Below are 13,199 nucleotides of genomic sequence, written 5' to 3' on the forward strand. Positions count from 1 at the left end.
GGTGAGCCAGCTCCAGTTTTCTGGACCGCATCCACGCCTCCACAACCTTGATCGAGTGGTCGGTAGTCAACTTCACCTCCTCGATCGTTTCACCGTAGACTTCGAGCGTAATATCGTCGGCAAATCCGACAATCACCACTCCCACTGGGTACTCTAACCTCAACACCTCGTCGTACATGACATTCCATAACACCGGACCCAGGATGGAACCTTGCGGGACTCCTGAGGTTATGTGAAAGCACTTCCGACCCACCTCCGTGTCGTATACTAGTACGCGATTCTGGAAGTAGCTTCCGAGAATCTTGTACAAGTACTCCGGTATCCCCAGACGCAAGAGCGCATCAGCAATAGCAGCCCAACTGGCGCTATTAAATGCATTCCTTACATCCAGAGTCACTACCCCGCAAAAGCGAATTCCCCTCCTCTTAGGCTCGAGTGCTTTCTCGGCGGTTTTTGTAACCGACAAGATAGCGTCTACGGTGGACCTCCCCTTCCGGAAGCCATACTGGTTGCTCGAGAGACCATTTACGCCCTCAGTGAACTTCAACATTCTATTGAGGATGATCTTTTCGAGCACCTTCCCCGCCGTGTCAATCAAGCATATTGGTCTATATGCCGACGGGTCTCCGGGTGGTTTCCCCGCCTTTGGCAATAGTACCAGGCTCTGCCTCTTCCAAGCTTCTGGGAAAACTCCCTCGTCCAGGCATTTCTGCATAGCAGACCTGAACATCTCGGGAGCTTCTGCAATAGCTACTTTTAAGGCCAGGTTCGGAACTCCGTCCGGACCTGGGGCCTTACCTACGCTAAGGGACTTAGCTATCCCCGCAAGTTCCACATCGGTGACCCTTTCCTCATCGCCAGCCCCAGTCCCCGGCTGTCCTACGAAAGGAGGCCAAGGACTAGGATCATGACGCGGAAAAAGTCCTCCAATGATCCCCTCCAACATCTCTGGAGATTGCTCTGTAGGAGCCATCACACCTCTCGTCTTGGCCATAACGATCCTGTAGGCATCACCCCACAGGGTCGTATTGGCACTCTGACAGAGACCCTCAAAGCAGGCCTTCTTGCTTGCTCTTATCTCGGTCTTGAGCGCGGCTTTTGCAGCGGCGAACACCACCCGCCGTTCGTTTCGCTCTTCCTCTGATCGTGCTCGCTGCATCCGCCGCCTAGCCCGTAGGCAGGCGCGGCGCAGGTCCGCAATCGCGTCGGTCCACCAGTAAGCCGGTGGCCTCCCATTTCTAGGGTGGACTCTCCTAGGCATGGTCGCATCACACGCACGTGAGAGCACCGCTACCAGCTCGTCGCCGTCTAAACCGAGTAAGTTTCGCTCACGGCGGAGCGCTTCCCTAAATACCTCTTCGTCGAAGTATGATGTCTTCCACCTACGAGGGCTTGGCCTTGGCCTAGCCGCCTCTTCTTCTATCCGCTGTCTGCTGTTGTTGTAGTCGATACTGTAGCGAACCGCCAGGTGGTCGCTGTGAGTGTAGCCATCATCTACTCTCCAGTTCGAACTACTTGTTAGGCCAGGACTACAAAAGGTCACGTCAATAATTGACTCCGCTCCGTTTCGACTATAGGTACTCTTGGTACCGACGTTAGCCAAGTCGACATCTAAGATGGCCAGTGTTTCTAGCAGGATCTGACCCCGCTGGTTCGTGAAACGGCTTCCCCATTCCACAGCCCAGGCATTAAAGTCACCCGCTATTACCACCGGCCTTCGCCCTGTTAGCACGGTCGTTAAGCGGTCCAGCATCTGCGTGAACCGCTCGATCGGCCACCGCGGAGGCGCATAACAGCTACAGAAGAAGACCCCGTTTACTTTGGCGACCACGAAGCCCTCATAGGTAGTAGACACCAACTCCTGCACGGGGTATTTACCCGTCGTCCATATCGCCGCCATTTTCCTGGTCCCATCCGAGGCCCAGTTGCCGTTGCCGGCGGGTACTCGGTATGGGTCCGAAATGATGGCGATATCCGTCTCCCACTCAGAAACCGCCTGACAAAGCAGTTGCTGAGCCGCATCACAGTGGTTCAGGTTCAGCTGCGTTACCTGCACTGTGATTTGTTGCTCACTGCGGCTTTCTTAAAGGCCGGGCACCCTGGACCACCCATCGCATGTCTGTTTTTCGAGGTTTTCCCGGTACAGATCATGCAGATGGGCGGACTCGTGCAGCTTTGGGCCTTATGACCTTCAGCGCCGCATCGCCTACACAGTTTGCGCCTGTCGGGGCCTTTGCAGTCCCACGACTTGTGTCCTGGTTCCAGACACCTGAAGCAAACCTCAGGTGGCTCGTGGAATGTCAGGTGACAAACACACCAGCCCACCTTAATACTCCCTACTTTAACGGATTTTTTAACATCCGCCACAGGTAGCTGAACCAGAGCTATCTGTGTCCCTGCTGGCCCCTTCCGCAGCCTGACGGCTGTGGCGGCCACCTGAACATCGCACTGTTGCCGCAGTGCCGTGACGAGCTCTTCCGCTTCGGTGATCTCGTCTAGGTCTTTGACCTTCAGAGTCGCCTCATGCGTAAGAGCCCTCACCTCCACTCCATCTCCAAGGACCTCTTCTGCCAGCCTCTTATAGGCGGCGCCCTTGTGATCCTTCTGGCGCTTAAGCTCCAGGATCATTTCGCCCGTACGAGTACGTCTGATACTGCGTACGTCGGCTCCCAGACCCTCGAGCTTGGCGTCGCACCTCATCGCCTTCAAGACGTCCGAGTATTTCGACTGTTCGGTCTTGATGACGATAGCGTCACCTTTTTCGCGCCTGGCACCTGCCTTCCTACGCCTTGGCTTGGCGACCTGCACTTCTACCTGCGGATTTCCCTTCTTCTTCCTCTTCCGCTCTACCTTTGTCCAAGGAGGGTCCTCTCCTTGGATCGCCCTGCTCTGCGGCTGCTGAGGGCCCACCATTGGTCGCAACCCCTTGTTCCCATCATTCCGGGACGGGCCGGCCTTTTCAGGCCCACCCTTCCCAGCTTTCCGGGAACCCTGGCTGGGGTCCGACTTTCCAGCGTTACCACCGGCTTTCGGGGTTATTATACGCCTGGCCTTGCGGGCGCCGCCAGACAGCTCCTCACCTGACGGCTGCCTCGCCCGCTTCTGCGAATGCTTGTCGCGAGCATTCGCTTCCACTCTCTTCGGACTACCCGCGAAGGAGAAGGCCTCCGTTTGCGTAAACTTAGACGCTTTCTCCTTTGCGGGTTCCGCCGCTGCTGCAGCCAGCAACGCAACCGCGTGCTCCTGCTTGGCATTATCGACAGACGCCCTAAGCCGAAGCAAGGCCGTTTTCAGGTCCTTGCTTATATTCGACTTAGTTGTCGCAAAGTCGATAATTTTGCCGAGCTGCTGCTCAGCCACCTCAAATGCGGGCCGTCCTTTTTCTGCAGCTTGGCTGATGGCCCTCAGCAACCATGCTCCGTCCATGACCTCCGCCGGCTGGCTTGCCGTGGAGTGGACAGGAGCTCCCACGCTTGAGCTGCGTAAGCAGCTTCCAGCACCTGACTCCTCGCTTCTCCTAGTAGGAGACCTCATCAACCCGCTTCTTGCGAAGGGGTTGATCGCACCGCTACTTCCACCTAAATTATTTGATTTTGAATTCTTGCTCATTGTTCCCACGAGTTGCACGAGAAATAATGTCCACCACGCCAGAGCTCTGCATTAACGCGGTAAGGGACAGCATACTGTGGGGGGTGCCCAGGTACCCCACAGGCTCCGTTAAAGATCGAGCATCTTTTTCACCCCCTCGATCACTCATTCCTCGGCACGGGTCGCTTGACACCTTGAATTGGGGTTAGTAGTCCTATTCTTAGCCGGCAACTACGCGGCTGACTCGCAAGCGGGGGGGTGCGTCAGGCCCCAGGACATCCGTCCTCGTGTCATCGTTTGACAACTAAGCAGTGTACAAATGTTTTGTTTACGCTTATCAGAAGAGGTTAAGTGAAGCTGAAGTTGAGCCGTTTTCTTTGATATAACTCACAGCGCGTGCTAGTTTTGACCGTACAAAGTGAATGAAATTGATAGTCAATCAATTCAACAATGCAGTTTGTTGAAGAAGGTTAATGTTGTTATTCTGTTAATTTGAAACCCAAACAAATTGACGTTGAATTTACATACATTATATGAAAATATTGAAAAAAATATTTGATGGAATCCTTTACCGTACATTCAAAATTAAATAAGTTGATTTTCCGGCTGTTTCCGGAAAATCTGCGTTTAGTGTATGATAAAATTATTGTTCCTCTTTCAAATGCAGAAAGAAAACCTTCCGGATGTTTCCGATTTCAAAAGTTGCAACACTTTGAAAAAATCGTGATAATTATATTATTCTATGATATTATTTGCTTTAAACACTATTTGGCCCTCTGAACGTATTTTTGCTGAAAACTAGAACAGTCAACAGCTTTCAAGCAAAAAAAAGAAGTTTAAAATCGGTCAACTGGTTCAAAAGTTGTGATTTTTTGAAAAATTTTAGTTTCGAATAATCTTGACTTTTACAATCATAAAATTGGTCACCCTAATGACGAAATAAAAAAGTACGAAATCTATGAAATACGTTTCATTACTAATTTGGGTTGTGAAAATGCGTCAAAATAATTTTGATCAGTTTTGATGTACTAGGTGCTCCACTGTGCGTCCGAGCAGCGAAAGCAAAGAACTTAGCCAACCGTTTGACAGCTTACCAAAGGGGTTATTTAGTTTTCTTAATTATTTTGGCAACTCATCAACTTTCAATGTTAATAAACGGGACCGCCGCGCGGTTGACTACGTCGTATAAGAGGATGGACGGCCTGCCGCACCGATTTGCGTCGTTTTCTGAGAAAGTTTTCTTTTTGTTCTACGTTTCTTGAAAAGAAGAACGATGGCGGTTTCGTCTACGACAAATCCACACAAGACGGTTAGTTTTCTCCTTTGTTGAGATAGGTATGGTGATTTACCAACAGTCGATGATTGAATAATAACTGCTTAAAAACGGAAAATTTTAACAACCCAAAAAAATTCCCGTCGAACCAATTCTTGTTAAATCTGCTTCAGTAGAGTTCTTTTTTGTACTGGTACTATATTGTTGACAGATTTGTTAAAATTGTGTTTTTCTGTGATTTGTATACGAATTCATTAAGACATTTTTTCAGAAATTTATCTGGATGCTCCGATAAATTGTTCCAACAACATCTCGGATACTCCTGCGGTGGCTCCACGGAGATTCGGGAGTATTTCCACAGACTACTTCACGATTTTTTTTAGAAATTCCAAAGGAACTCTCCAGAGAATTTCGTAACGTAATTATTCTAGGATTGCTTTATGAGTTCCTTTGTGAATTCCTTCATTCCTTCCCATTGTTACAGTATTAAGTATTCAGTAATTGCCCAGGGCACTGGCGTAGCCACGGGGGGGGGGGGGTTTAGGGTTAAAACCCCCCCCCAGAGCCAAAATTTGTGGAACAAATTTTCAGTATTAAGCGCTTTGTGACGAAAAATTTTTTCGGCTGCGCCGCTATTTTCTAACTACGAATACAATAACTCATTACTGCTTACAAAATGAAAGTGTCAAATCAAAAAAATTATCATTGACCGTTGAAAACCCCTCCCAGAGACAATTTCTGGCTACGCCACTGGCCCAGGGCATTGCTTTAAGAATGCTTCAGTGAATTGCTTTAAAAATGGCTTTATAGAGTCTAGAAGAAGAAACAATTGAACATTTTGAAGACCAATTTGTTTTGGGATAATTATTTTAGTAACGAGTTGCAAAAAGTCAATTTTTGCAGTCGCGTACATTCAACGAGGCTTGATAAATACGAATAGTGCTGAAACATCAAATTCTGCAACGAGTTTCATCAACATTTTATGCAATGATTTTTTTTTTGTAATGTAACTCATTTGGGTTGCATAATGTTTATGATGCAGCTCAAATGAGTTGCATTATGAACATAATGCAACTTTTTTCATTATGCAACTCATGTTAGTTGCATGGAAAAGTAGTAAATAGACATTATGATAATGAATTGCATAAAGATTCTAAAAACCGTGATAAAACTGAAGCTATTCCATTTTAGCTTCATAATGGTTTAATAACCTTTGAGAAATAGACTCAAAAATATGATTCAAAAATATTGCTTCAGATGTATCATTCGGAATACTTATATCAGGAAAACATTCAAGAGATTTCCTCACGAATTTCGCAGGGTATTACTTTCGGGATTCCTCCGGGAAATCTTTTAGAAATTCTTCTTTGCAGTTTCCCCCCAATTAATTTCTAAGCATTTGGTCCGAATTCTTTCAAAAAATGCTTTAAGGATTGTTCAAGGATTTATCGTAGGAATCATTCAGATATGGCTTGGGAAAATGCTTCAGAAATTCCTCCAGGGATTACTACTGAAATGTTTGTAGAGATTCCTTCTGGGGTTTTCTTATGGAAATCTCCAAGGGATTTCCTTACCGTTATGACCCAAGTAACAATTTGATGTTGATTAAGCGCTTTTGTAACTTGTGCAAATCAGCCTTCATTTGAACAAAAGCTGTGCAAAAGAACTGTAATCGTTTGTTCAGCTCTTAAACATCTAATTTTGGTGATTTTATTCAGCCATAAGTTGATTTAAGCTCTCCGGGTGGCTGAATTAAGGTTGAAGAGGTGCTTATATCATCGCAGATTAAGCATTGGAGTCGCTTAATCATCTTTAATTCAGCAACAAATCATCACTTATGCAGCACTAACAAAAAAATGAAACTTGTCCCACAGAGTTCTAGCCAGAATTACGATTAGGCTCTTGTAGGCGTAGATGTCGGAAACAGTTCGTAGTGACTGAAAGAGAAATACATTATTTTTTATTATAATTGAGAATCGAACTTGGATGCTTTGATTTATAGTCACTTAACTTAGCATCTACTCCACTTGGAATGGTACGGGCATAGTGATTCGTGGGAGAACAAGTTATATACTGTCATGTCTGGTTAAAGGTTGAACGGCTTTGAACAAAGGCTGTGCTGAGGTTGAATAAGCGATTAAGTGTTGGAAATGAACGCATACATTAGCTGTAAAATCATCATTGTTTTGTTTACAGTTCATTGCTTCTTGATTTTGATAATCGTGAATCTCTGGTGAAATCACGCAAAATGAATAAAAATACAGGTAAATATCCTTAAAACACTACTATGGCGTGGATAGATACATGTCCTTTTATCAGTTTTTAGGGAACGCTGGCAGTTTCAACGTGAAAACCCCACATCTCGGTATTGGTGTTTTATAACCCGTAAGAGAACTTTTAATGATTGATGCCTAATATGTATTATGATGATCGATTGACAATTTCTATGCTTTTCTTGTTAGTTCATTATAGAAATTTGATTGAGGGCCGAGTGACAAACAATCGATTTCCTCTTCAAGTTGCGTATCACGAACCACCACCTTCGCTGCCCAGGGAACTGGAACCTGCCGATTCTCTTTCCCCTGGTTATTGTTTAACACTAGGGATATCATTGATGCCTTACAATTATTCAAATAAAAATATTTAATCAAGCGATTCTGTATCATTTGCATATTCCGTGCAAGTTGCTTTTCGATATGGTGGCTTCTGCTGCAGTTATGAAATCCAACGTTCGATGATCGGAGAGGAATAACACTTCTTAATTCCTCTAGTATTTTTTTTTTTTGAAATGGTGGTACTGAGTGCCATTTCGGTTGTTTTTAGTATATTTATGTTGTTTAATGCTAAACCTTCAGTATTAGAGATAAGCTGAATAAAGAAATGTAGAGAGGATGGATAATCTTCTATTGAGTATCATATTCAGCATACGATGATAGGCTGTACAAGAGATACGTTATGCAGTCAACAAGCTACTATTCAACTTAATATTCAGCATCCAGCTTATTCAGCTATTGGCACCATTAACCAAATTAAATAAAAAAAACATTAACCAACCATTGCACATTGGTCGGGCTCCATACAAAGGGGCGGCCAAAACTCTCAAAAAACGAAATTGATATTTTTAAACTTTATTTCACCTTATAACAAAGTTAATGTGTTGTACTTTTATGATTCTTAATTAAAAGAAAACTAGCTTTTTTATTTCAATGACATTTTCACTGCCAAAGTGGCCTAAGTCATAAAATTGAAAAATGAATTATTCGAAAAAAGTAAAATAATAATATTTTGAGAATGGAATATATGTTTTAAGTTATCCAGCATATGAAAGCTTGTTATTGGACTGTTTGAATGCACGTATGGTGCAAAATTAATATGTCACAAAACTTTTCAAATTTTCGTATATTGTACCTTAGAAATTTTGGTAATTTTTAAGTTAAAAAACGGTTCGTGTCGTCACGTGTCGCCGCAATTTCAAATAGTACATCTTAAACATCATGCTTAGAGCTGCCTAAAAACGTTTAAATATTTTGCAGAAATTTGCAGTTTTTCAAATTAGAGCTATTTAAAAAAAGACATGTTTTTTTCATATATTTTACGTTATTTTTCCATTTCTTACTGATATAAAATTTATCTTTCCACATTTTTCACTCGTTTTGAACAAACTTGATTGGGTTTGATCAAAAAATGATCATTTATTTAAATTCGAATTGATTTTCTAACAAAAAAACGCAAAAATATGGGGTTTACTGATTTTCACCGTTTTTGAAATTATCAAAATTACGTAATTTTTGAATACCCCTTTTTAAACACTAAAAATACTATATAACATATCTAGGCAACCTATAACTTCGATTAAACACATAAAAAGAGTTTTGGCCGAACTTTATCTTTTTCCGACCATTGTGCATTGTTCAGCTATGATTCTCACTATTCAGCTATCATTACTTCGGGAATTCCTCTGGAGATTACTGCAGCTATTTCTTTCGGAAATTTCATTAGGAACTTCTCGACTAATTTTTCCATACATTTTTCTCGAGGTTTCTTAAGAATTTGTTTTTTTTTTCTTCAACGATTCTTTAAATAAATATTTAGAACATTTAAAAAATTGCTTCTCCGACTTGCTCAGTGAGTTGTTCAAAAATTCTTCCAGGGATTATTTTTTTCATTCGCTTTTTCAGAGATTCTTTTGGGGATTCATTCTGGAATTGCTCAAGCTTGTGCTCCTTCAGGATGTCTTTAAAAAAAATCCACCGAATTGGTTCAAATTTCGTTCCGGGATTTTGTTCAGCCACACTGAAGTATAAACCATATTCTAATAACTTTGATCAGCCAGAGTGAACTGAGTGCAATTTATCGAGAAATAAAATGTAATTATATCAATAATTTCAAAAAATTTACATGAATCCTTCATCTCTGATCGTTAATAAAGGCCTGCAAGTGGCATGTGTGCGGAAAAGTTTTAAATAATCTTAACTGCTGTTAGTTTTTGAGTGGTCGACTTTTAAGCTTGATTATCTCGGAATAAACTATTTGGCGCTTAGTTCGGTTTAGCAGAACCCCGGCCAAATGTATGTAAACACAGTCGTAAACATCATTATACACACAAATTGGTGATCTTTTATGGCTTGGTGAACTTATGCAGTAATATATGCTAATTCCTTGAAAATTCACGCAAAATTTGGCAAGCTTTCCATTTCTTCCAGTTAACATGGTTTGAAATGTGATGTTTCATAGCGGTTCCTAGTACAGTTCTCTTGATAGAGATGTATTTAAAAATAAAAATAAAAACATTAAGTTTGCGATAGTTTTTTTTTGCTTAGATAACGATGAACGTAATAATTGACGAGGTGTACAACGTATGATAGGCCCAAGATATTCTTTGTCAATGAAGCCAAGATTTTTACGAAAAGAACCTATACCGACCTGAAATTGACCCTATTACAACACCCCCAACATGGTCTTCCTGAAGATCTGCACGTTCGCTGCTTTGACTTTGGCTCACCTATCTTTTTCGCTCTCCTATCTGAAATCTTATCATTTTTTTTACTGAGCTAGACTCCTTCAGGTGACGAGCAGCCTGTGCCGGACTTTTCTGAGAATTGGCACGAGTAAAGCCACACAGCACCGCACCGCGTCGCGGGGAAGCAAAGGTGATTTCGCTCGTGTATTGTTCTGTTTGCGAAAATCGCCGCGGGAAAAGCTGACGACAGCACGCGAAATGATAAACTGCCAGGTTTAGCCGGGAAATTGCCATTCAAGAAAATAACAAGTTTTTTTTTTCTGTTCCGTGCCTAGCCTATGCTGGTTCTGTGGGATATGACGGTGGCAGATGAGGAGCACGACAATATTTTGCAACAACGCGATCTCTCTATGATGGTTCTATGACGTTGTTCCCTTGGTTTGGCGAGGCGATGAGGCGATGATGATGACGGGCATGTGTCGCAGAAACTCACGTGAAATTTTTCACATATTTCCCTGTTAATTTCCTCGATTGTGGGTTTGAGGGGAAGGCGTTGTTGGTTTGGTTTGACGTCCGTTCCGAGATGTTTGTCGTTGTCAAATGCCGGGGAAGCACTGCGGTGTCCCTATTTAGGTGATGACATCTGGTAGCAATATATCGAATTGGTGCAGTAGCAGCCGTAGCGATGTTGGTAGACGAATAATAATGTTGCTCTGTTTTTCTCTCCGTTTTTCTCTATTTGCAGTTTGTTGACCTGGGCGTGGTGACGTCGGTCGAGGCTAATCACAAACAGATTGAGACCGCCCGCAAGGGACAGGAGGTGTGCATAAAGATTGAGCCGCTTCCGGGCGAGACGCCCAAGATGTTCGGGCGACATTTCGACGAAAATGATATGCTAGTTAGTAAGGTAAGTGATGTTCAATTGATGCTTATATATTTTATCTTACAAAGATAACATGGCTTCCAAATTAAAATTGGAAAATACTTTTATTTTCCATATTCGGACTTTATCATCAATTCAAAGCAGCCGACGAACAGAACAAAGCTGTCAAAAATAGTATAAGTTCCTCTTTTCATTTACAGTATTACAGCTACACACAATGTGTAGGCGTGAGCTTTTACGCCCAACGCGAATCAAACTAGGTGCGTCGTCGTCTCATTAAAACCGTTTCCAATTCAGCCGGGTGTTTTGCTTTGCTTCTCCAAGCCGCAACCCGGCTTATCGCTTACCGGAGATCATTCAATTAATATTTAGCATTCATTGAATACATTTTGCTTGGCTTTTATAGTGTAAATTAATTATTACTATATTGTAATTCCGACGTCGTAGTCGTCGTCGGCTTTACCGCCGTAGCTCTGCTGCGTGCCTACGATGTGGAATATGTAGATATTCACAAACAGCGCAACACAATTCCCCATAGACACGATGGATACACATGAGGGGGAGAGTGCGCGGAAAATAAAAGACAGATATTGAAAGAATGAGGTTCTCCTACGCGCGACATCAGCCGTCCTCGGTCGTCCCGTCATCCGAGTAACGAACCGGTGCCATATTTAACGAGGCGGTGATGGTGGCGGCGCGGCAGCAATTGGCGTGACCGAAGGTCTCTCCTCCTTATGGATTGCCATCCGACCGGTCGTCTTAGCGGCGGAACTCATTGCATCTCATCCGCTTCATCTTCCTAGTCAAATGCGGAGGGAATGAAGGCAGGATATGGTGTTTGAAATTAAGCTCGAAGTGATTTGCATTCACTGTCAATTATAACTCCTTTCAGTTACGCTTTTCCATGATCGTAGACGCTAGAGACGTAGCGAATCATGCGCAGATGCGTCTGTCACGCTAATAGAGTTGCTCAATCAGCGACCATCTTAAGCAGATTCAGTTCATTCTTTTCAGATGTGTTCAAAAGTCGTGAGTTTCTTATTATTTCGCCAAAAAAAAACGTACAGGTGCAAGTCCTATCGGTTTACACGATGTTGAGGTATACACGGTGTTCAATAAGTTCGGATACACAGTAAAATTGAATTTATTTCCCATCTGTAATTCAGATTTGCAAAGTGAATGTATTAATTGGAAGCTTACATAATACAGATCAAATACAGTATATGTTTTGAAATAAACTGTCCTTTATCATTTTGTAATAATTGCAAATGTGTCTCGAGTTTCTTTCGGCCGGCACGCACGTCTATCATTGGTATTTCGTCTAGTTTTTATTGAGTAATGGTGTTAAGTTAAATCAAATTAGGTTGTTGTCATCAGCATTAGTGGTAGCAACTATGGCCATACGAAATAATCTATAAGATTCAGATTGGGTGAAGTACGGATTTATTTTATTTTGATCTTTAAAATTGCTAAAATTGCCGCTGTACCTGTTTTAATGATTTTTGTTTTGTCAAAAAGCATGGCTGAGTTATATCTCAGTTTAAAAGACACGGACAACGTCTTCAGCTTTCGGCTGTACAGACTGTTTTAAACTTAACATTAGACAACGGACAAAGGAGCATGCACCAGTGGAAACGGGGAAGAAACTATTCTCACGAAAAGTTTCAACGCCCGAAGCGGGAATCGAACCCTCACCCCATAGCATGGTGCGATTATAAGCTTGGTGACCCTAACCGCACGGCTACGAGGCTCCACAAATCCATGATTATCTTTTCCAAAACTTGATTATATCTCTATTGTGGCAAATTTTACCCAAAATTGACTTTATATAATGTATTTATGCCTTTTTCATAGGTTTAAGCACATTTTGACTAAACTTGCAAATTTATCACCATATCATCACTGAAATAGCAGTGTAAAGCTTTTATCTATTAATTTAGTTATTTTTATTTTGTATAGTGAGATGTAAACTCAAAAGTCTACGTTTTAGACTTCTGTAGCTTGAGCAATTTATCGAAAATTATTCCAGCGTGCCGGAGCTAACAAACTTTAGATACATCTAAGGCTTATAAAAAAAAGTAGAAAAAGACTTTATTCAAAACCATAGCATATGGATCAGTGTTTGTAATCGAAGATGCCTTTGATCAAGCGCGTAAGCGATCGTTAGCAACGTGTTGATCATACCTAAACAAGCCCTCCTGAAGTGTAGACGTGTATCTGTAGGTTTTCAATAAATTAATTTGTTCCTGTTCATTACTCGCGTGTTCTTTTCTGAGTTCCGGAAAGACCGAACCTCTTCAGTGTTATATAACCTTTCAATAAATACATTTACTTTGAAAATCTGAATTACAGATGTGAAATAAATTCAAGTTATATGGTGTATCCGAACTTATTGAACACCGTGTATGTCACATACTTTAAAAGTGGAGATTGATAAAAACCCGATTTAAAACATCCAGTCCAAAACTCGAAAAAATATGCCATATGCCATACCA

The 13,199-nt window shown here is 42.4% G+C and overlaps 1 protein-coding gene across 1 annotated transcript in view; it reads left to right on the forward strand.

Moving 5' to 3' along the window:
* The window catches only part of LOC109431646 (eukaryotic translation initiation factor 5B), a 355,243-nt gene that overhangs the window by 306,867 nt on the left and 35,177 nt on the right, over nt 1-13,199 (forward strand). Inside the window, exon 8 of the mRNA XM_029874767.2 lies at nt 10,567-10,728. Coding sequence (XP_029730627.2) covers nt 10,567-10,728 — 162 coding nt within the window. The remainder of the gene's footprint in view (nt 1-10,566; nt 10,729-13,199) is intronic.

The sequence above is a fragment of the Aedes albopictus genome, chromosome 2, assembly GCF_035046485.1.
Source record: "Aedes albopictus strain Foshan chromosome 2, AalbF5, whole genome shotgun sequence".
NCBI lineage: Eukaryota > Metazoa > Arthropoda > Insecta > Diptera > Culicidae > Aedes > Aedes albopictus.